This window comes from Balaenoptera musculus, chromosome 6 (assembly GCF_009873245.2).
Source record: "Balaenoptera musculus isolate JJ_BM4_2016_0621 chromosome 6, mBalMus1.pri.v3, whole genome shotgun sequence".
NCBI lineage: Eukaryota > Metazoa > Chordata > Mammalia > Artiodactyla > Balaenopteridae > Balaenoptera > Balaenoptera musculus.
Window position 1 is genome coordinate 30,213,401 of NC_045790.1, and position 24,544 is coordinate 30,237,944.

Consider the following 24,544-nt stretch of genomic DNA (forward strand, 5'->3'; position numbering starts at 1 on the left):
ATAAGAATAGTTTATTGTTTTTCTACAAAATAGCAGGTGATGGAAGTAAATAAACCACCTATTTCTTTGTCTATCTACAAATTAATAGTGTGTTGCCAATTTCAGTCCTAAATGAGGATTTGTCTTGGGCTCTGTGATCATCACTGTACCTGCTCCAAAGCTAAAAAGGCTAAAAATAGAGACCTGAGTCATCTGACCAATTCGTAAATTTTGTTACAGCCCACAAATGAATATTAATTATTAAACAGAATCTAGAATCACAGAATCTTTGGATAGGAGAAGAGAAAGGATAATATAACTTGTTGCACTCAAGTTTGTTATTTTAGGTAAACTAATTGAGAAGTCTTGTGGTCCCTCCAGCCCCCAAGATCACTTTTCAATGAGTGGGATATATTGACCCACTAAGTACCTTGTCGGATGCATTAAGGTCGGCTCCGTGCTCAGCCAGACACTCCACGATGTCGTGGTAGCCCCTGGCGGAGGCTGTCAGGAGGGGGGTCTCTCCTTCTCGATTCTTAATGTTCACATTGCAGCCAGCTTCACAAAGGGCTTTGGCCACAGAGTAATAGCCGTGCCAGGCAGCACAGTGCAGGGGTGTTTCTTCTTCCTGGCCAAGGAGACAAGTACATAGAGGAGGAGAATGCAAGACTATGAAAGAAAGTACAGGCATGGTGAGAGTCTTGGCCAAACTTGGCAGCAAACTCAAGGCAGCGGATTGAAAGCGTTTGTAGCTATTGGAGCAAAACATTGACGTGAAAAAATGGGCATGGGTCTGACGGCTTTCCTTAATTCGAATTCAGCTTTCTCAGCATTTTACTGACAACTGACTTTGCGGAGCCCACTGGAACCAGCGGCTCAGCTCTTCTGAACGATAGAGCCTCTGCGTGGGTGGATTTATATCATCTTTCTTGTAAAAGTGCTGTCTGTCCTTTACTTCATTGGAGACTACTAACCACGGGACAGCACTTCTCTGAGCAAGAACTCTTCTAACAATCTTGATGCCTCAAGATTCCTGTCATGAATATAGCATAAAGATGAGTCACATAAATTGATTACTGCTCTGGCAAAGAAGGGACCAACACAACCAAGCTTTAACAAAAATGGTTGGTCATGGGCTTCCCTGGTGGCGCAGTGGTTGAGAATCTGCCTGCCAATGCAGGGGACACGGGTTCGAGCCCTGGTCTGGGAAGATCCCACATGCCGCGGAGCGGCTGGGCCCGTGAGCCACAACTACTGAGCCTGTGCGTCTGGAGCCTGTGCTCCGCAACAAGAGAGGCCGCGATAGTGAGAGGCCCGCGCACCGCGATGAAGAGTGGCCCCCGCTTGCCACAGCTGGAGAAAGCCCTCGCACAGAAACGAAGACCCAACACAGCCATAAATAAATAAATAAATAAAATTAAAAAAAAAAAAAAAAGGTTGGTCATGAGGTCTACATATTCATGATCAACATCATTAGACACATGTATCTGTCTACGAGAGGCTGCTGTACTGTAGTGGTTATGAACACAGAGTCTGGAACCAGACTGTGTGGGCTTGAGCACCGGCTCCACCACTGTTGAGCTGTGTTACCTTGGGCAAGTTCCTGAACCTCTCTCTGCCTCAGTTTCCTCATCTGTAAAATGAGAATTATAGGGTTGTCCAGAGGATTAATGAATGAATGAATGAATGTTAGTGCTTTTGTTTGAGTCCCTGCCCTCTGCAATCTAAGCAGAAAACCTAACTTGGATAAAACTCCGTAAGACCCAAACATATCATCTGGCTGCCTGTATACCCGTGCAAAAAGCAGAAAGAAGTGAGGACATCAGGTACCATGACCCACCTTGTCCTGGAAGTTGGGATTTGAGCCAAAGCTGCACAGTAACTGAACCACATCGGCATGGCCATAGCGAGCTGCCACATGAAGGGCTGTCTCTCCAGACTGCAAAAGACACAGCCAAAGATTCAGAGGCCCCTGGGAGCCATCCCACTCCCACCCATGCCTGGCTCCACATCCTCCCCTGAGGTGGTACCTGCCCCTCTCAGGCCAGATGCCCCTTTGGTGACTGGGCCAAGGACCCTGGGGTGGGGCACCCACTATGTAGCTAGCGTTAAATCCACACACGTGGCTCATCCTGTGTGTGATAACCCTCCCTCCCTAAGCAAGAGTGCATTCCCTTTTTTGTGATAGCTGGTCTCAATTTTCTTTATATACTGACACTTCCAGCTATGTGATTTTTTTTCAAAACACAAAATTCCTTTTTTAATATTAAGTTCTTTAAACACAGGGTTTTATTTATTAGCAAGTTTCTGATTTCATTTTGTCTATGTTTAGAATGTAATTTCTTACATTCTCAGAGATTTTTAAAAACATTACCATTAGCCCATACAATAACATTCTATGAATTAGTAATAGATGCAACTTCCTTAAGATATTTTATTTATATCTGCCATGAAACTGTCAGAATAAACTGATCTAAAAACATAACAGAATGAGATACTTTTTGCCACCCGACAGAAAACTGCTGTAATAAATGTATGTTGGGACTTCCCTGGTGGTCCAGTGGTTAAGAATCTGCCTTCCAATGCAGGGGATGAAGGTTTGATCCCTGGTCAGGGAACTAAGATCCCACATGCCACAGGGCAACTAAGCCTGCACGCCGCAACTACCGAGTATGCGAGCCACAACTACAGAGTCCACGTGCTCCAGAGCCCACAGGCCACAACGAAGAGCCCGTGCACGTCAACGAAAGATCTTAAGTGCTGCAACAAAGACCCGATGCAGCCAAAAATAAATAAATAAATAAATCTTTAAAAAATAATAATGAAAAATAATAAAAAAAAAATTATGTCTTTAATGTGAATGTCCTCCCTTAGATATGGTGCAGTGCACAATCCATACAACTATATGTGGCAGCCCGGACTGAACATGACAAATCAGTCTACTAGTAGTAGAATCAGAGAGGGGTTGCATAATGGAATACATAACAGATGAGAAAATAGGAATCTTAAGTTCAGGTCCCAGCCCTGCAATTAATTCACAGGGCCGCTGTGTGGACTGAATGAAACATGGGTACGTGAAAGTAAGGTACCTTCCTAAACCAATAATTGTGATAACATCTTTACCCCAAAAGCCTTACTTTACAGGCATTGTCTCATTAACCCTTCTAGTGCCAGTGGTCGTAAGGTCAGCACTGTCAGTCACATCAAAGAGGAGGAGAATGGTAGAGATGTGCACATGGCGGGTCAAGAAGAGGACCAGGACTCAGGTCACTTTCTGGTTGTCTTTCTGGCTGAACTTTGAGTTTTCATGTTATGGGGAAGATAGTTCACTGCTTATATAACATGGCAACCACTTGGCAGATTTCAGCTAAAATCAGATTTTAATATTAGACTAAGCCACCAGCAAAAAGAAACTTCTACTTAAATTCTATGTAGGAAGATTTTGGTCCTGAATCCTTGTTCTTTGGGTCATGATGCAGATGGCATGCCTTTTATTACTTTCCTTAAGAAGAGAAGTGGCCTTACCTTGTCTTTAACATCCAAAGGGCATTTGTTCTCATTGAGAAATTTCAAGGTATCTACATGGCCATGCCGAGAGGCCCAGTAGATGGCATTGGATCCACCCTGTACAAAAACCAAGGCAGAGTCACATTCCCAGACTGGATCTGAATGCAAATATCACTCAGTTGCTCTATTTCCCTTCCTATGTGATGACAAACTCCAAAGGAGCAACTCCCAAGAGGAATAAAACCCCATTTCACTTTTCAGTTTGACAAAGGGACCAAGGTTATGTAAGACATTAACATTCCAGGAATCTGGGTGAAAGGGATAAGGGAGCTCTCTATACTATCTCTGCAGATTTTTTTTGGTAAATCTAGAATTATTTCAAAATAAAAAGTTGTTTTTCTTTTCCTAAAACCTTCATTTCAACTTCTGGTTAGAATTCCCTATATTGTCAAGGGCCAGATCTAGTCCATTTACAGCTCAGTTGAAAGTCTATGGAAGCTGATGACAAACCCGTTGTAATGACAATTAGCTGATCATCACTTGTGTCTACACTTCCAATGTGGTCTACACCTCAAAGCATATCCTCCTTACTCTGTTGCCCTAATTAATGTGTGGGCAAATACATTTCTGATGAGATTAATTGGATAATTAAAACATTTTCAATGTGACATCAAATAACACCGCTGAGTAAATATGATCAGTAAGGAGTCAATCTGGGGCAGGACATGAAGAAAGGATGATGTCGAGCAACAGAGCCACGAGGAAGATGAATGTTTGCCTTTTTCTCTGTAACATGTTAGACAGGAACAGGCTATTCAAGTAGTTCATCTTCTTTTATAGGAAACTGAGATATAAAGTAGGGCATATGTGTTATTTTTCTCTATTACCTTTTGATTAGAGACATTTGGAAATACTTAAAAAATTAATTCATTTGCAATAAAACAGAATTATGACCTTATCCTGGATATCGATTCTTGAGCCTCTTTTAATGAGCAACTGTAGTATTTGAATATTCCCACAGCCAGCAGCAATAAGTAACGGTGGTGTCCCATGCTGGAAAAGGCAAGAAAAAAAAAATAACTATTTTTCAGGTTTGGTAGGAAAGGAAAAACCCAAACTACCCCTGCTGCCCCAGACACCTTCCTGTGTCTCCACAGACACAGGACACATTCCCGTGCTGCGTGACAGGAATGGAAGACAGTCAGAAGGACACATCATCTTCCTCTTTTGGATTCACAATCAAAAGTGACATTTTCATTTGCACGATGAGTACATTTAAAATTTCATGGTTAGAGGTGCGTGCTAGGTGCGTGTAGAAAGGCCCTCAATGCAAAAAGACCTTATTCCTAACTCAGCTCACTTTCTAAGCAGAAGTGATTTTCCCCACAGTATGGAGTTTACAACAGTAAGGGAGAATGAAGAGCAGATGGGGTCTTTCCACCTTGGACTTGGTGGTGCCCAGTCACCATAACCCCCCGATCCCCACTACCCGAGGCAGGACAGCATCAGACCTTGTTGGGTTGGTTAACATCATAGTTGGACAAGGAGCCCAGGAGGTGCTGCAGGCCTGGGACATTGTCATCGTTGATGGCATGGATGATAGCTTTCATCACGAAGGAGTCTTCCTCATCCTTGAGAGAGACGTGGAAGAGGGAAAAAGTGTTAGATTGCTGGTCATGCTGCTCCTTTTACCAACATCAGAGAAACCAATGCTCATTTGTTAAAAGGAGCGTTCAGGGGAAAGTAAGCCATTTAATCCCCAAATCCACCTGGTCATGAAGGGAAGCAGGAGGTCATTTTTTTTCCCCTTCCATGTTGGGAACTAGCAGCACCTACTATTTACCTGTGTCTTTATGTTGCCTGCATTATAACCCAGAGAGCAAACAGCTCTTAAGATTCAGATTTAGAACAACGACTGATGACAAACTACACTTTGTGTTTATCTTAGGAATCTTTAAAAACATATAGTCCCAGAAACCACTGTAGAAAATTTCAGGTCTAACTCAGATTCTAAAAACCATAGAACCAAGGAAATGATATCTTTGAATAAGAAAGTCTTACTTTGTAATTTTTGCAATTACAGATTGTCATTTTTTGAGCACTAGAAATTCTTCATTCTCTAGGTATTCCACAACATAGCAAAATTCTCTGAAAACTGGCCACAATTATTAAAAAAGAAGGTCTGAGGGCTTCCCTGGTGGCGCAGTGGTTGAGAGTCTGCCTGCTAATGCAGGGGATACGGGTTCGAGCCCTGGTCTGGGAAGATCCCACATGCAGCGGAGCAACTGGGCCCGTGAGCCACAACTACTGAGCCTGCGCGTCTGGAGCCTGTGCTCCGCAACAAGAGAGGCCGCGATAGTGAGAGACCCGCGCACCACGATGAAGAGTGGCCCCCGCTTGCCACACTAGAGAAAGCCTTCACACAGAAATGAAGAACCAACACAGCCAAAAATAAATATAAAAATAAATAAATTAAAAAAAATATATATATATATGAAATGCTGAGAACAGAGGCCACAAACTGGCAACCTAAGGGCCAGACCCACATGATGTTTTTTTTTTTTTTAAAAAAAGAAGGTCTGAAAAGGGGAGAAATGTAAAAATAAAGGCCAGAAAAAGGAAAATGGATGCATTTCATTTACAAAGAGAAAATAACTAGATACTGTGGAACAGTAAGTTTGTTAAATTTTTGCTACTTTGTCAAAGTACTTTCTTAAATATATATAATAAGAAATTTGCACGATATGGTAAATTAAAACAAAAAAAATAAGCTAGAAAAGTCCCAAACAAAAGTTTTGGACTTACAGAGGTATTGCTACTAAAATTTCAAATCTGGAAAAGCGTACCTACAGAGGCTGAACCTCTGCCTGTGGGGGTTGGAATGGAGAAAGCATTTCTCTGAACTCTGCTTTCTCTTCTCTATAAATCTGAATCCAAACAAGCTTCATGAGGGACGTAATAATATCTGCACAGAGTACATGTTTAAGAACACCACTGGTTTTGCTTTTCTATCACAATCCAAGTTGAAGACTAAGAGACATTTGCCTGAAAGTGAGAGTGACAAGAAATGGGAGAATGGGAGGAATAAGTTGTTGTAACACGGCCTCACAATCAGCAGGACACTGAGATGATGAGAGAGAGACCCTGAGGGCTGGGGAGGGGGGTCTTCCCACCTGGAGCTTCTACACAAGCCCTTGTCCCTCTCTTACCCTAAACTCTTCATTGCAACAAACTGTCTCCCAACTGATTATTTAGGGCAATTTTAATTTATAAGATTTCATTGTTCTCATCACCTTACTTAGATTAATAGTTTATATCTTGTCTTGGTTCCACTGCCACCCTCAAACAATTCCCCAGTCCAGCCTTCCTCCTCTTTCTCTCCCTTCTCCTAACTTGCTTCTCTGCTACTTCTTTTTTTCTTTTTAAAATTTCCTATCTCTTTTCAGGCTATAAGGTTAGATTTGGAACTTGAGTAAAACTACTGGCTTCACAGCAGCATAGCACAGGGAGATCGGCTCGGTGCTTTGCGATGACCTACGTGGGTGGGATAGGGAGGATGGGAGGGAGGCTCAAGAGGAAGGGGATATGGGGACTTGTGTATGCATATGGCTGATTTGCTTTGTTGTGCAACAGAAACTAACACAGTATTGTAAAGCAATTATACTCCAATAAAGATCTATTAAAAAACAAAAAAACAAAAAAAAAACCCAAAAAACTACTGGCTTCAGGGAGTAAAAAAAGAGCTGGTGTCTGCTGATGTGTGATCCTGCCCTTGGAGTCCCCGGATTCCACTCAGGAAACACTGACTATTCAGTTACAGGAGCAGGCTGGTTCCCACAGAACCACCCTTTCTGCCTTTTCTGGAGTCCCCTTTACCTCCAGGGTTCACAAAGCCCCGTTGTCTGACTGTTGGGGAAAGTCTCGTTGAATTCTGATGTGTCCAGTCATATCTGAAGAGTTAATCTGTGATTAGGTTTCAGTTTGGATTAAGGGAAAAAAATCGTTGAGTTGTTCTCAAGGGCCTTTGGAAGTCAATAAAACATCAACAAAGTGAGTGGGTTTAGCTTTCTGGTCTACCACGAACTATATCAGCCAGCCTCACTGCATTTCCCCTGATTTTCTGGTGTGTTTGTGTGTGTGTGTGTGTGTGTGTGTGTGTGTGTGTGTGTGTGTGTATGTGTTCAGAAGGAGGGTTGTCTGCCCCTTTTGTACTATTACAGTCTAAGATTCTCCAAGGTTGGTGGAAACAGAGGGCTCTCGTTTTAGTTCATGAAAATTAGAATATGATCTTTCCTCTTCTACTGGTAAGCCTCTCTTTTATCAAACTGTGTTGGGGGGAAGAGGAGGGTGGGAGGGTGGTAGTGTTAGAGGTAGTAGATATAGCCAATCAAAACAAAGAGGAAAAAGGACGAAACAGTAATAGAGTAGATCAAATCAGCCACCCCAACTCCCCCACTCAAGAGGAGGAAGAACAGGCCTGATGTTCCCAAGACTTCAGGTTTTCTGGGTTGCTGAACAAATCAAACAACCTAAACACGGTAAATACACAGTGCTAAGAACAAACCTATCCAGGGAAAAGGTTTGCTTACCAGAGTATCATCGCTTCTGGCAACACTCATGTTACTTCTGGACAAGAATGACCTGGATAATCTTTGGCACAGTGATATCAAGCGAACAGATTGCTTTAAAAAAAAAAAAAAGAGAGAGAGAGTGTGAGAAAAATGCAGGGGGAGAGGAGGAGAGAGAGCTTACATAACAATACTCAAATTAGTGCAAATGACAAAGCCTTTGAGATAGCATTCAATGCTGACAGCATGTATTATTCTTCAGGGGTGGGCGATCCCACAAGCAGGTTGGATCATATTTGCTTAAAGAAATTTCTAAAGGTCTTATAAATCAAGACAACAATAGAGAGAGATTCTCCTGCATTTCATTATTAAGCTGCAGAACTGGATGCATCCCTTCTCTTTCCATATTCACTCTCTACTCTTTGAGGAATGGGATCTTACCCTAACAAAGCCCTTGCACGTCTCTCCTCAGAGAAGCATGGTATGCAAGGGTCTTGCCCTGTGTCTTTGGTGCCCAGGCAAGCTGGTAATGGCAGACAGTGTGACTCTCAAAACTCATCCAGTTGTTCGAAATGAGCAGGTTGGGGACTCTTTAGCCTATAGGACAAACACCTCTGCATTTACTCTCAAAGGCAGAAGCAACAGGTAAAGAATGTGTGTGTGTGTGCGTGTCTGTATGTGAATGAAAGAGAGGGAGAGAAAGAGAAACTTATGGTGGTTCACTCTACATTTTAAGCCTTATTTTCAGGGCTTCTTTGAGACTAAGAGTCAAGTCTTGAGTACCCCATGGCTGTGGTCCTCCTCATCTCTATCAAGGCAACCCCAACCTGATGAGTACAATGAGGTACACTTCTGGCCCAGTGATGAGGAGACATGGCAAGTACCTGCTTCCTCTGGGCTTGACATGACCCTGTGCACAGGAAGCCATCCTGTCCCCTTCTTAACCCTGAATTTTTATTTGTTCAAGGTTGGCTGGAATGCCCTTTAGAGCCACATCCTACTCAGCCCCTGCAGAAACCATCCACACTGAGAAGGGATCACATTGCAGATGCTCATGGTCACACCCCACCCTCATCCCAACCACTCACAGACCAAGGCTGGATTTAGAGAACCATTTACACAAGTTCTGGTATAGTCATAATGCTACGGTGCTTACCACAAGAAACAAATCTATTTAAAATGTGGCTTGTTGCATTTAGAAAAAGACTGCACTATAATTTTATTGTACTGATTTAAAAATTTGCCTTGGGAATGGTTTTAATTTAAAAAAATGCAAAATTACATGTGAAAAGATGAGTTAATAGGACTGAAATAGTATTTTTGATTGTCTTTGAAAATAGGGTAATGGTGCAGATGACTACAGAGTGAATTTTTAAAAAGGATGCAGTTCTGCATTGCCAGTATCAGAAGAAGTGAGCCCTGAGCAGAGGGAGAGCCACAGGGGACACAGAATTAGTTAATCCCTTCAAATCAAACAATCTTACTTTCCATTTTTTCCGGGCTGCGAACTTCTTGAATTTCTCCATGTTTACTGCCGATGCTTTTCTACTAAGTGCTTGTTGGGTATCTTTAGGCTAAAATGAAAATCCAAGGAAGACAATTTATAGCTCTTAAATTATAGAAATGTGTTACATGACAACTTTTGAAAACCTCTCATTATTTGGGATGCTTACACATTCACCTTGCTAAAGTAACAAAACGAGCTGGGATAATATGCCTGATCCAGGAACCTAGTCTCCAGAGGCTAAACTCTTGTGGCTAAGGGTTTGAGCAAATCCATGAAGACTGGATCTTGAGGGAAAGTTGAAAAGTTGAGCTTGGACAAGCTGAATTACAACTTTCCATAAGAGAGTCTGGGAATGGCATGATTCACGGTGAGGCCATATTACGAGGCATGTGAACTTAACATCATCAAGTAACTTAGAGATGGTTGGGACCTCAGATGTTAGCAAATTCGGTCTATCTTACAGCATTAAAATCCCTCCTACTGCATTCTTTCAGGAGGCCATGCAACTCTACCTCTGAAGGAAGGAGACACCGTTGCCTTCTAGGGAAGCCCAGGCAACTGCTGGCAGCTGGCACAGACAGAGGTCTCCAGCTGCCCCAAACCTACTTCTGCAATGCAAGTTACTGCATCACAATCCACTTATTGGTTCCATGATTTTATTCTGTAACTGCCATGCTTCCCCACCCTTAGTCCTTTCTGGTCTAGCTGAAGCAACTTCAGTTCTTTAACCCAAATGCTGACAGGCGCCAGGCAAATAATGTAAAGGTGTATATATGTCGGGGGTGGCCGCTGGCCTGGCACAAAGGCAACTGGGCAGAGTTTCTGGCAGCCTTGTGGAATGAGGGCTCAGTGTTGATAGATCTTCAGATTTTTCAAGAGAAGCTGGAAATCCAGATTTGATATGATACTTAAATGCTGGAAGTTAATTCAAGAATTTTAAAAAATATTGTTTGGGCTCATATCCCACAATCAAACTCAAGGCTGTTGAGTGGACCTGCCCTTCAGCTCCTCATCACAATCCTGCACTGTGGTAGCTCACTCCTTACTACTTCTGTTATCATGAGGATTCTCTCAGCTGTCAGCTGTCTTAAAGTACGCACCAACAGCAAACACAATACTCCAGACGTGACCATGGTTAGAACCCATAATGTCTAGTGATACCCTAGGACAAATGAATTCCAGGTCGCCCTATAATCCCCAAACCAATCGCAATATGCAACTTACCTTGATCCAGGGATGCTGCAAACTATCTTGAATTGTCATTCTCTTCCTTTGTGGGGGGAGGGGAAAGAAAAAAAATGCGGTGACCATAGAAGCAAACACTAAGGTTGTTTCCATGCCGGCTGTGCCTACCAAGCAGATGCTCTGGAAAATGCAGTTCGGGGCCTGCTTCACGGAAGAGAGCCGAAAACAATATCAGTCTTTGTGTGATTATTTCACTGTGCCCACAGGGGCTGACTGAGCAGGTACAAGGGGCCCTGCCTGCATTTTCTGAAGCGTTTCACATGGCATGCTTCTCTTTGCCAGGAGGAAACAACCAGGGTAGCATAAACGTGGCCGTGTGCACAGGACAGGTGCTAACTCTCGTCTAGCTGAGGCCACAGCTGGGCACCTTTCGGGTATAATGGACACTCACTTTGGATCCTTGACGAGGAGTCTTCTTATGAAATCTCTGGCTAGGGCACTGGTATTACTGAAGTATTCTTCCTCAAATTCGTAGTTGACAGCAGATACGTTCGCTAACGTTTCTTGTTTAGTGTCTCCAAGAAATGGGGACGCCCCACTTAGGCTGTTAATAAAGCAGGGCACAGAACATGAGTAAGTCCCTCTTGTGTTGTCATTCTGTTCCTATAATATCTGATAAAGGGAGTGAGGAATAACATTATAATCTGGTGCTTGAGCAGTCACTTTAGAATTCAGTTACATTTTATAGGGCATTTAACTGTCATGCACAAAATCTTCAGCTTAATGCAAAGCACAGTTAATTTAGAACAGCATTTAGTAGTTTAAGAAAAAAAGAAAACCTTTCCTATTTTCTCAGCAGTAATAGACAGCCATGCTTTCTTTCAGTGATTATGCTGCAGTTTCTGATGACTCATTTCAAATTAGGAGAAAATGCTTAATTAGTATAAACTAAACATGTTGTGGAGGTGTAAAATGAGTATGTTTAAAAAGCATACATAAGCTGAACTGATCAACACTACACATAGAATGGTCAGTAAAACATATGGTCTCAAAGAAAAAGGAAAAGAACGTGAGTTGTGGATTTGGGTACTTACAGAATATAGGTTATTACCCCAATACTCCTAGACACAAAATAAAAAGAAAAACAACATCAGAAGAATAGTAAAATAAATCAGAAAGATGACAACATCAAGAGTATGCTCCTTACCACATGTCTGCCTCAAGACCAAGAGGTTCATAGTTGACTATCTCAGGAGCTAAGAGGAAATGAATGCACATTTAGTTTTAGAAGAAAGTGAATCAACAGATTCTAATCTTCATGTATAAAAACCAGAAACATGTACCAGGGAAATGATGTTGCAGCAGGGTGAATTTTGCAAGCGTAATATTTATGAGAAATGAATGACCACAGGAATAAGAAAACTTACCAACAAACTCTGGTGTCCCAAATATGTTCTTGAATTCATTTCCAAAGTCAATTTTATGGGCCAACCCAAAGTCAATGATCTTGATCCGAGGTTTGGGAACATTTCTATCCAAAAGCATTATGTTTTCAGGCTTAAAAAAAAGAAAAATAGTACAGCAATGTTCATAGGTGGAAATAACATGATGTCCATCAGATGAATGGATAAACAAAACGTGGTCTACCATACAATGGAATACCATTCAGCCTGAGAAAGAAAGTAAATTCTGACATGTGCTACAATATGGATGAACCCTGAAGACACTATGTGAACTGAAATAAGCCAGTCACAAAAGGAGAAATAGTGTGTGATTCCACATACATGAAATACCTAGAATAGGCAAAATCATAGAGACAGAAAGTAGAATAGTGGACGCCAGCAGCTGGGGGTAGGAGGGTTGTGGAGTTAGTGTTTAATGGATACATAGTTTCAATTTGGGAAGATCAATAATTTCCAGAAATAGATGGTGGTGACGGTTGCACAACAATGTGAATATACTTCATGTCACTTAACTGCATACTTTAAAATGGTAAATTTTATGTTTATTTTTCCACAATTAAAAAAAAAACCCTATCATATGTTATGCTGAGGACAAGAGGGCAGGTAGTTCTTCCTCTCCCCTGAAAAAACAACCAAAAAGTAGGGATAAAAGAGTAGTTGCAAGAGAACACCAGGAAAAATAAATGTCTTGGTTTAGGTTCTCCCAGGAGAAGACCTGTGACATGGATTTGGATGCAAGCAGCTTATGCAGGAGGGGACTCCAGGGAATACTTGGTAGAGGAATGGGGAGACAGGAAACAGAAGGAAGGAAGCTGATACAAAGTGTCTTATCAAGGTAGGGGTGACTGGAGCACAATCCCTTTGGAGGACTTGGGGAGAAAGGGCAGCACTCAGAATTTTCCAACTGAAGCACGAGGGAGTTGGGGTATTTATCCACCTTCTCCCCAGCTCCACTGCTAAGAGCTGCTTCAGTGGGCATTTACTCTGGCATTTCCAGCTCCCAGCAGCAGTCTTTGGGATGTGTGTTAGTGAGTGTTGGGGGATCCAGATGGGGTCTTGACGGCTCTGCTACAATAAGTATGGAGAAAATCTTCCCTTCTCTTACATCTATCCTAGCTCCAATGATCTGAATCATTCACTTGGCAATCAACCACACACTGTTTGTGATAATCTTCTCGCTGCCTCGGATTGTACCCTGCATCTTACATTGCCATTTCTGTTGCTCATATGTATATCTTCCCCTCTCAGAGAGACCATCTCCTCTGTGATGGATGGGAGTATGATGCGCCTTTTTACGTCCGATAATGTCTTGCCTCCAGCCAAGCAAAGATCACAATTAGCCAGTCTCAGAGTTTGGCTTGATTGATTGCCAGAGACTGAGTCAGCCCAGAAGCCTTTGCATCAAGAGGGAGAGTAGAGATCAAGACACCTTCCATCTTACATGCCTGTAGCCAGAAGGGGATGGAAACTGGGCAGCCAATGGCTACTCCAGGTTGAAAATACCCCATAACCAACAGCAGCCCCCTTTCTTAAAGACCTAGCTGGTAAGACCCCTTGATTCTTCCCCAAGAATTCTCAAATGTAATCATTAATCTTAAGCCTCTATCTCACACATTGGTTAGGAATTCCTGTAGTAGGCATGCATTATACACTTGCTGATTTATATAGATAATTTCATTTGTTAAACCCCTCTAGGAAAAAAACATGTATCTCTTTCGGACGCCCTCAATTTTTCTTAGCAAACAGCGAATGCTGTGGTACGTGTAAGCTTTCATCTGATTCACGCCAAGCAACATACCTTGAGATCAAAGTGGGCAATCTGAAGGGAATGCAGGTAGTAAACACCATTAAGAATTTGTTTGAGAAATTCAGTTGCTTCCTCTTCAGTCAGAGATTCCTTTTCAGCTAAGAAGTCAAAGAGCTCACCACCTGCAACGCTGAAAATCAGGAAGCAGAGGTTATTGATGACAGTTCTGTCTCATATTGATTTGTTCTCTCATAGATGATTTGCACGCTCCAGTGTCTGGCAAGAAAATAGCATTGAGGACATGCTGAAACTGCTAAGCAAGGAATCAGAATTCTCTGTGCTTCTCATTGTTGGAAAGGAATTCTGCATTCAGGTACATTTGTGCTTGAAAGCACTTGGGTACTGCTTTCCTAATGTGCTAGTTTCACAAATAGGGGAGAGAGTAGACATGTGATGGGGAAAAAAATTAATGCATCTTTCAGACATCTTAATTAAACATGTTTAGAGATGAAGTCTGAACTCACTGATTTAAAAAAAAACTACAATCCAACTTTGTATAGAATTTATAGAATATATCTTCCTAACCCAATCAGAGACACCTGGAAAGTTCAAAATCTGTATATCAGTCAATTTTTTTTTAAGCCCAAATAACAATATATGGCCTGACAAGGATTTTTTTGTTTGTATGCTTTGTATTTGTATATATGTAAATACTTCTACATTTATAAAAATCACATTTAGTAATGAATTTAACAAACACCTTAACAAATAAGAATAAACATACACAAAATTGAAATGCCCGTGGTTGCTGGGGATTTGATGAATCTGTCTCCCTGGCCAGACTGTAAATCCCTGGAGGGCAGCGGTCAGCCCCCCGCTGCTGGCCCACTGCCCCACTGCGTGCAGTCTCCCCATCCTTGCACAGGGCCAGCCACACACCAAGAATGAAAAAGCTTTTTAATTAAGTGGATGAATGAACAAACTCCCCTAAAAAATCCATGGTACTGATTAATGGCAAATAACAGGGAACTTTTAATAAGAGTTTTTATAAGTTAATCTTTATCGAGTTTAACCATACGTTCACAACATAATAATTAACTGCAATTATGCACATAACCACGTGTGCATTATCTTTCTTTCAGCAAGGCAGCTCCATAAACATACCTACCACATCTACACCCAGAATAAGAAAACTGGTGCTCCTGAGATTAAATTATAATGACAAAAAAAGCTATTTTTGTAAAAGAAAAGTTTCAGATCCTGCACCTTCACCCTCCAAGTGGGTGTTTTTCTTAGCCTGGCTGAGGATCCCCCTGGCACCAGAATTGCTTGGGGTGTTTTAAATATGCGGATTCTGGGCCTCACTTCCAACCTGCTGAATGAGTTTCCAAGAGCAGGGACCAGGAAGGCAGCATTTTAAACAAGCACCCCAGGTGATTCTTAGCACACTAAAAACTGAGGATCAGTTTTCGAAGTCTTAATTGCATCCTCCTGCTGCAAGGCCTCTCTGATATTTAACTTCAGGATGTTTATCCGGAAGGGAGGGTGAAGTGACTCCTCCAACCCCGGGACCCGAGAGCGTTTCTGCCACAGAGCCTGAGCCTTGCCTGGGGGGCAGAGGCCTGCAGCTGATACAGCAACGCCCCTCCACCAACGCACCGTCCCAGCCTCACTGCCCTCGGCCTTGCGCCCCTGCACTGGCTTCCTACCCAACTCCGTGGAGCCCTTTGCGTCTCACATTTTGTCTTCTTTATTCCTCTTAAAACCAACAGAACAGGGAGAGGGAATCCTTCAACTCTAGGGAACAAAAAGGAGGAAAAAATGGGAAGTTGTGAACCAACTAACACTGAGAAAGATGCTCTATCATCCGTTTGCTTCTTTGGTCTCTGGCCCGTGCGGCCATTCCTTAGGTAAACTGTGGCATCACAGCTGCACGACGGTGGGGAGATGGTCCAGAGCTGGCACATCCAACGCAAACCTTAATTCTGCAGCCAAAAGGTTATTCCTTCTTGCTGTGCCTCATTTTCTTATCAAATGGGAATCACAGGACCCATTCCTCTGAGGGTTTTGAGGACTAATGATAATAAATATACGTAAAGCCCGTGGCAGGCAGGTCTAGCTTTAGGCTGAGGCCCAGTAAGTGGAACCGGTACTATTATAAAGGAAGAATCCATGCCACCTGCCTAAGGGCAGGCTCCATCATGAAAGTCCCCTCCCTGCCCTGCTTCTCCCCCCTCCGCCTTTCAAATCCATTGGTCTGGCTTAACCACTGTACTCCCAGTCAGGGGAGCATTACAGATGCTCCTGTAAATATGGTGTCGGCCTTTCCTCTCTTTGCCTCTCCTTCAGTGGCTTCCCCACTCCCCCTTGCTCACACAGTCTGCTTGTGCCTTTAAAACATTGATAAGTTTCCTGACAATAAGAAAGGGCTGGGGTTTGGTTGCTAGGAGTTGGGGCGAATCTTCCAGCGTCCACACAGCTGGGCACGATGTGGAGGCCTGAGTCCTTCCCAGGAACCCCACGGCTACCCCGGCCAGGCCTTTGCTCCCCTTCCTTCTCTGGCTGGCTTCCCTCCCTCTCGCCCAACCTGAGCTTCCCTCAGCCCACTGACAAGGAGCCTATTTCATCTTCCTGAGAGCTGGCGGAGGGTGAGGAGACCCCGGTTCAAATCCTGCCCAGTTACCCAATCTCGCCACACCTGGGATTCCTCTTCTGTGAAATAAGAGGACCCCCCTAGAGTTGTTCTGATGTTCCAGGATATGTTGAGTGCCTCGGCAATCAATCAGCGTTGCTGTCTTTCTTCTTGCCTGGCTTCAAATCGTTAACCCCCGCTGCCCCGACCACGGCAGCCATGGTGTGCTGGGCCATACTTAACAACCAGCTCTCTGGGGTTGAGGTGGGGCAAAGCCCATTCCCGAGGTGTCATATTCCCACCATGGTCATTTCAAGCCACCCTCGTGATGATGGCGACTGTGGAGGTGGGAAGGATGTGCTCAAACAGCTCCGAGACCCGGCCCACTGAGGCATTCTGGATTTTCCAAAGATGGTGCAACAGCACATCCCGCCCCCTGCTCTGTGCTGTGATCTTGCATCTGGGGCTTCATCCCCTTGAATCTGGATGGGCCCCATCATAGCTTCGACCAATAAGACACAGCAGAGTGATGCTGTGCCATCTCCGGTGTGCTTTTTCACGGGCCCTCCTGTAAGAAGTGTGATGATCCCGAAACCACACCGTGGCATGGAGAAACCCCAGAAGATGAGATGCCCCATAAAGAGAGAAAGAGGCAAAGGAGCACTGAGTGAGGAAGGAATCTTGGCAGTGAACCCTCCAGCCCAGATGAGGCCATGGAGGTCAGACTGTCCATCTGAGCCCTTCCAGAATTCCTGACCCACAAAATGCAACGGTCATATTAATCTGCTATGGTGGACACCATGAGCACTGCCCACATTCCCCTTGAGGAAGGACCTGCTGTCCCCAGTGCTGGGCGTGGAAGCAGCACAGCCCTCAGCCCTCAGCCCTCATCCAACAGGGCTCATCTCTGCTGCAGAGCCACTGCCCAAGGTCTTGTCCTTTCCCTGGAAGCCCACAGCCAATGGTTACTGTGGGAACATAAAGCTGAGGTCGACTCACTTCTAGAAATGGCAAGATATTAAATATTTTAGGCTTCGTGGGCCATGCAGCTTCTGTCACAACTACTCAGCTCTACCCAAGCAGCGTGAAAGCAGCCTTAGATCATACGTAAACGGAGAGGTGGAACTGTGTTCCAGCAAAACTTTATTTACAAAGACAGGTGGCCACCTGATTTGTAAGACATGCCAGTTTGTGCACCCCTGATACAAAAGCCAGGTCATCTCAGCCTAATTTGGGGCAACTCTCAAGGGTCATTCTGGCTCCAGGACTCTGTTGGGCCAGCCGGGGCTGTCACTGAGCTGCAAGGCAGCATGACTTTCTCTGCCCACTCCTACTCCTTCCTCTCCCTTGGAAGACTTGATTCTAAGAGTAGTTCTTAAGGAACATCCTGCATGCTCTTCTCCAGCTCAAAGTCTACTTCCCAGAGAACCCACCCTGCACCTCACTAAATTTGGGGGTAGTTTGTTATGCAGCAATAGCTGACCAGAACACTCACCATCTTGACTGGGTCTGTTTACTCAGTTCAGCCAAAGATCAGGTTTGCCTTTCTACAGGCTGGCCACCTCGTGCCCTATTCAGTCTTCCTGTCCCGAGTAACTTAACTCCAACAGTGCTTCCTGACAAGAGAAGTGAGAACTGGGAACAACCCTGGAGCCCCTGGAGTGAGGGACCAGACTGCAAAGTGGCAGTGCCTGATCACAACTGAGGGAAAGGAGGCAGCCGTCATCTCTGATTTTCTCCATCTACCCTGCTTGCAGGCCCTGTGCAAATCCCATGCTGTTCACGATGAGGTCCACACCATCGCTTGTGCAATGAGCTTGTGCTGGGAGGCAAATCGTTCAGCTAGACATCAGGAGGGTTAGGACACCCCCCATCTCACTGGGCCTGGAACCATCACCGGTTTCCTGATGCCCTGAAGGTCTTATCTACATTCTCATTCTCCTTCACGCCAATATGGGAAGGCAGATGTTTAAGCCATTAACCTCTGCTTACAAAATCTTTAGTGATTAATCAAAGCAATTGAAACTAAGTGATTTCAACAAAGGTTGGGGAGCATGATAAGCATCCTTTGTTAATTTACCCCTGTTTGTCCCCCAAACTCAGAAGGTAGACAGTGACTTGAAGATTTTTTTACATGGGAACTTGCACATACATGCTTAGAATCAGAACTCAAATGCTTACAATGCAGCTGCCATACAGCAGAATACTGTTAACAAGGAGATCAGTCAAAACCCTAGTATTTTCACTCTTTGTTCCAAATTTTACATTTTGCTTAAGAGAAGGAAGATTGATGGAGGGAGAGATGAGCAATTTGTTCAGCAAATTTAGAAAGCTAGTTTCACCTCCTTTATTAGGTCTTTCAGTCAGTGTTTTAAATTATAGCATCATCATGGAAATTGTGTGGAATGCATGCTGATAAGCATTGGCTGTTTTCAACAAGAGCTCTGGAAAATATGAAGGTTCCCTCTCCTCCCCAAGTCTTTCATTACCACCAAGGCCTCCCCTAAAAGCTAGCTATATCAGAATGTCATTAGGACACATTACAGCTTTAAAGATAAGGTAGGCCTTCAGAGTGACATAAGAGAAATTATTATAGGATTCCAATTTCTAAATTAAAACACTATTCCAGGTCCCCGACTCTTGCTAGGAATGTCCAAGATATAACAGGACTTGATTCTGGACTAGATCTGGTCATAATATAAACTGCAGGGGACTCTTGGTTATAAGCTGATGAGACTTTTCAAGGAAAACGCTGTGATTCTACAGCATTGGGCTAGATTTCCCTGTTGGTGTCTCAGAGGAAGTATGTGTGGTTGTTGAATTGGGGGCCAAGGCTACAATTCAGGAACCGAGTATGCTCTGCCAGGGCACACTCTTGGGGTCCTGGCCAGCTATGATGAAGAGCCCTGGGAGGGGTGTGGCAAGAGGACTGGATGGGCCTCTGCACACAGGTCCCCAATTCCAGCTCTGGCCTCAGGTTGTGAGTAGCTGGAAGGAAAGTATGGAGGTCATGTCCTTTCTCTGGACCTCAACTTTGCTATCTGTACAATGACAGGGTTGAACTGGTAAGTGACTCTCTAACCTTAGTGTACATAACAAGAACTAGGGGGATTTGGCAAAAATCAACTGGCTAGAACCCACTTCCTGAGGTTCTGACTCAGCAGGTGGGGTCCCAGAATCTGCATTTTAACAAGTCCCTCAGGTGGTCCTGATGCTGGTGGACCACACTTGGAGAAGCCGATCTCTCATGTCACTTCCAGCTCTGATAATATAAGATTCTATGAGCCAGCGTGCGAATGTAGCAGAGCTATGCTCCCATCACACTTACCTTTTCCTCCTGGGTGCACAGCTAATCTGCACTTCCCAGCTCTCTTGAGTCAGGGACTAGTTCTAGCCAGTGCAATGTGGACCAGAATGACGTGTGCCACTTTCAGACCCAGCCCCTGAAACATCTCACATGATCTTCCACTCTCTCTCTCCCCTTTCTCTTTGGTTACCTGAACACAGATGACCCAGCAGAGGACCCCAAGGAGGACCGGGGACTGCAAAGACATTAGGTAGAAAGAATATGGATCCCTGAGTCAGTGCTTGTAGGAGAGCCACCCAACCTGTAACATCCATATTGGACTTTGAGTGAGTGAGAAATAAATACTATTAGGTTAAATCATTGAGATTTTGTGGTTATAGTCTGTCTTCTCTAAATATAAAACTATTTAGTCAGAAGTAAAAATTCAATCCATTTTTTAAATTAAAATTAAAAGAAAACAACCAATGCAAAGCACAGAGTACACTAACTGTCCCAGTCACCTACTGCTGTGTAACAAATCTCCCCAGAACTTAGTGGCTTTAAATATGGCAATTATTTTGTGATCTCTCTTTTTTTTTTTTTTTTTTTTTTTAATTTATGGCTGTGTTGGGTCTTCATTTCTGTGCGAGGGCTTTCTCTAGTTGCAGTGAGCGGGGGCCACTCTTCATCGCGGTGCACGGGCCTCTCACTATCGTGGCCTCTCTTGTTGTGGAGCACAGGCTCCAGACCCGCAGACTCAGTAATTATGGCTCACAGGCCCAGTTGCTCCGCGGCTTGTGGGATCTTCCCAGACCAGGGCTCGAACCCGTGTCCCCTGCATTGGCAGGCAGACTCTCAACCACTGCGCCACCAGGGAAGCCCTATTTTGTGATCTCTTAAAGCTTCTATGGATCAGGAATCCAGGAAGGGTTGGACTGGGCAGCTCTGGCTCAGGGTCTGTCATGGGGGTGCAATCAGACAGTGGCTGAAGCCGAAACTGTAGTGTTGCTGGAGCATCTAGGGGCTGTCTGGGTATCTCTCTCCATGTAGTCTTGTGTCTCCATGTGGTCTCTCCATTTGGGGTAGTATGGGCTTCCTCACAGCATGGAGGACTCAAGACAAGTGGACTATTTACATGGCAGTTCAGGGCTCCAGGGCAAGTGTTCTAGGAAACAGGGTGGAAGCTGCCTCAGATGTCATAGAACATCAAAAGGGAGTCACAGCCCATCCAGGTTCAAGGGGAGGGGATTTAGAATTCGTCTCTTTTTTTAAAAAAATTATTTATTTTATTTTTGGCCACGTTGGGTCTTTGTTGCTGTGCATGGGCTTTCTCTAGTTGCGGCGAGCCGGGGCTACTCTTCACTGCGGTGTGAGGGCTTCTCATTGCAGTGGCTTCTCTTGTTGCGGAGTACCGGCTCTAGGCGCACGGGCTTCTGTAGTTGTGGCACATGGGCTCTAGAGTGCAGGCTCCGTAGTTGTGGTGCATGGGCTTAGTTGCTCCACAGCATGTGGGATCTTCCTGGACCAGGGATCGAACCCGTGTCCCCTGCATTGGCAGGTGGATTCTTAACCACTGTGCCACCAGGGAAGCCCTAGAATTCATCTCTTGATGGGGGAATTTCAAGGGTCTAGACAGACATGTAGGACAGGGGATGATCTTGCAATCATCTTTGGAAAATATAATGTCATGCTAACTATAACAGATGAACAGAAATTCTCAATCTTATTTATCCTACATGTGTATTTTATAAGGGTTAAGTACAGGTAGCTGTATTAGTTTACTAGGGCTACACAAACAAATTGTATGGCTTCAAATAACAGAAATCTATGGTCTCACAGTTCTGGAAGCTAGAGGTTCGAAATCAAGGTGTCAGCAGTGCCTTGCTCTCTCTGAAGCCTGTAGGGGTATCTTCCTTGATTCTTCCTAGCTTTTAGTGGTTTGCCAGCAACCTTGGGCTTTCCTTGGTTGTTGATGCATCACCCAAATCCTATACCTGCACATGGACTTCTTTCTCTCTGTGTCTCTTCACATCATCTTCCCTCTGTGCATGTCTTTGTTTATGGCTAAATTTTACCCTTTATATAAGGACACCAGTCAGGTTGGATTAGGGCCCACCCTAGTGGCCTCATTTTAACCTGATTATATCTGCTAAGGCCTTATTTTCAAATAAGGTTACATTCTGAGGTACTGAGGGTTAGAGCTTCACCGTATCTTCTTTTTTTTTTGGGGGGGGGGCACAATTCAAACCATAACAGGTAGTAATTGCTCACAGGCTGCAAACAAAGTATTACATATGGGATGTCTAAAGCAACTCAGGAAAAGGAGAGGATGCAACAGAGAGAGAGGATAATTAGAATCTACTGATGTTTTTTGTTAGTCTTGCTTTCAGATTCTCCTGTGAAGGAAGGGTTCATTCATGCACTATTATAAAAACTTTTAAATTCAGGTCAGAAAATGTGGGAGAAAAATGCATATCTGATCCCATCCTGAAGTAATTTCCCCAACACTTTGAGATGCTTCTTCTTTGAAACCTAACTCTCCTGGTGGACCGTGCTGTGAAGGTGTGAGGGGAAGTACCCAACCACTTCTCGGCTCTGCCTCTAAATAAACCCCAAATTAAAACCCAATGCTCCGTTGTCATCACCAAGTGTTGAACACTCTTTCTTGTTAATCTAGGGGAAGTCCTGAAGGGTTTTCACATTCTCACCTCTCACATTCTAAATTTCCTGGGTTACTGAGGACTTTGAGGAATGCAAAACTGAAGCTGGAGAATCCAAAGGAAAGACGCAATATGATACCTTCCTTTTTGCATCTGTGAAATAAGTGTGAATTTAAGGTCAAAGTGGATTAGGAGTCTGCGAATACCATTCTTTGATTATATATTGTTGCCTCAAGTCACATAAATAATATCAAAGGAGGCCCTAACCTTCATGCCTCCTCTTGAATTAGTGCAAGCTGTATCTGCAAATACATTTTCTGTCTGTTTTCACTTCAAATTTAAGCAAAAACTTAAAAGGAGTTCTGGGGATTCTCAAGGAAAAGAATGCCTGGCACTCAAAATTCATGGGGGAAGTGATCTTTCATTTCACTCTGGGAGGTTGTGCAAAAAGCAGGGAGGAGACTTCTGAAGCCTTCTGGAATGAAATCCCTAAAGGAAGAATATGCTCAGGTTAAAAAGCATTGGAGGCAGGCATTCTGGGTTTCAGTCTGGACTCTGTGACCTCAGATAGGTTAAGTTACTTTCTGAGGCACAGTTCCTTTGCTTGTAGAATAGGAATAGTAACACCTGCTGTTCATTATTACCTCTGGGGATGAATGGGGATAATATGATGTAGGATGAGTGTGTCTGCCACGTGGTCAGTGGGTCAGTATTCCATGCAGCCATCCTGGGCCTTCACTCCTCTTAACCACAGGTGTCTGGGTGAGGAAAACCCTCGAAGCTACTCTCTGTGTATCTCTTGTCCAGACGCCATCATACGGTGTGGGCTTCTGATGCGGCTGCCATGCTAACGGTACAATGAGGCCACACACTCGCCTATGGTTAAACAGAAGAGTTTTCCTGAAATGGGTGGACATTCCTGGGGCCAAAAATCTGGGGAAGAGGTGGGTTCCTAGACATGAAATAGGTAAGTTGGAAGGGTGCCTTGGCCCAGTTTCCTTGGGTCTAGACATAGAGGAGTCTAGACGTGCCTGAGAGCAGCCGGGGGGCGCAGTGATGAGAGCCCTGAGGGGGAAGGTGGGAGGGGCGGGCAGAAGGCAGTGCTGGTAACCTCAACCCAATAGGGTCCATCTAATGTGACTCTGGTGCCCTCGCTCCTGGCCAGCCTCAATCGTGCAACAGGAAATTAAGGACAAAAGCTTTTCCTTGCTTAGGCAAAAGTGTTAAGAGAACATTGAGGCCTGGACGGAGGTGCAAGAGGGAGAGTCCTCAAGGGAAGTTCGAGCTCATGGGCCAAACTAAGCACCACTCACACACCCCTCCCCAAGTGGCCCCCGCATGGCCAACCTGGTAGATATGGGCTTAGCCAGGGAGATGGCACATTCCCTCACAGAAGCCTTCCATGTGGGGAGGATCGAACTTTTTAATTTGGTCTCTTGAAAATATTATACAAGAAATACATAAATATATTCTCCTTAAGAAAAATTAAAACCTGCATATACAAAACTAAAGTTCCTTCTATCTCCCCTTCTCCCCAGTCCTGGCCCTCTCCCTCCCTACACCCTCCACAAAAGTACAGATGGTGCCAACTTGACTTATGATTTTCCAACTTCCTGATGGTGCAAAAGCCATAAGCATTTGGTAGAAACTGTATATCGAAATTTGAGTTTTGATCTTTTCCTGAGGCTAGTGATACATGGTACATTCCTCTCCCGTGATGCCGGGCGGCAGCAGCCACGCGATCACGAGGGGAAACGACCAATACTCTATAAGGTACCATGTTGCCAGCATATATTGTGTATTGTATTTTACGTTTCAAATCCCACCATGTCTACAAAATGTCCATCTGTGTCTCCTGCTTCTGGTGAGAAGAAGAAGAGGAAGGTAATTACTCTTGAGCTTAAACTCAAGATAACTGCCCAACTGTAGGCTGATGAAAGTGTCCTGAGCATGTTTAGGGGAGGCCAGGCTAAGCTGCAGTGCTCGGGAGGTTGGGTGTATTAAATGAAT

The 24,544-nt window shown here is 44.1% G+C and overlaps 1 protein-coding gene across 7 annotated transcripts in view; it reads right to left on the reverse strand.

Moving 5' to 3' along the window:
• Positions 1 to 24,544, reverse strand: part of DAPK1 (death associated protein kinase 1) — a 211,395-nt gene that overhangs the window by 50,814 nt on the left and 136,037 nt on the right. For 6 of the 7 annotated variants that reach the window (XM_036856617.1, XM_036856619.1, XM_036856615.1 and 3 more), the window contains 13 exons: positions 14,008 to 14,146; positions 12,174 to 12,303; positions 11,954 to 12,002; positions 11,841 to 11,867; positions 11,198 to 11,350; positions 10,786 to 10,831; positions 9,539 to 9,628; positions 8,076 to 8,168; positions 4,998 to 5,117; positions 4,441 to 4,539; positions 3,505 to 3,603; positions 1,820 to 1,918; positions 410 to 607 (listed from right to left, as the gene is read on the reverse strand). In XM_036856617.1, coding sequence (XP_036712512.1) covers positions 410 to 607; positions 1,820 to 1,918; positions 3,505 to 3,603; positions 4,441 to 4,539; positions 4,998 to 5,117; positions 8,076 to 8,168; positions 9,539 to 9,628; positions 10,786 to 10,831; positions 11,198 to 11,350; positions 11,841 to 11,867; positions 11,954 to 12,002; positions 12,174 to 12,303; positions 14,008 to 14,146 — 1,342 coding nt within the window. The remainder of the gene's footprint in view (positions 1 to 409; positions 608 to 1,819; positions 1,919 to 3,504; positions 3,604 to 4,440; positions 4,540 to 4,997; positions 5,118 to 8,075; positions 8,169 to 9,538; positions 9,629 to 10,785; positions 10,832 to 11,197; positions 11,351 to 11,840; positions 11,868 to 11,953; positions 12,003 to 12,173; positions 12,304 to 14,007; positions 14,147 to 24,544) is intronic. The other variant, XM_036856621.1, reaches the window with a different exon arrangement.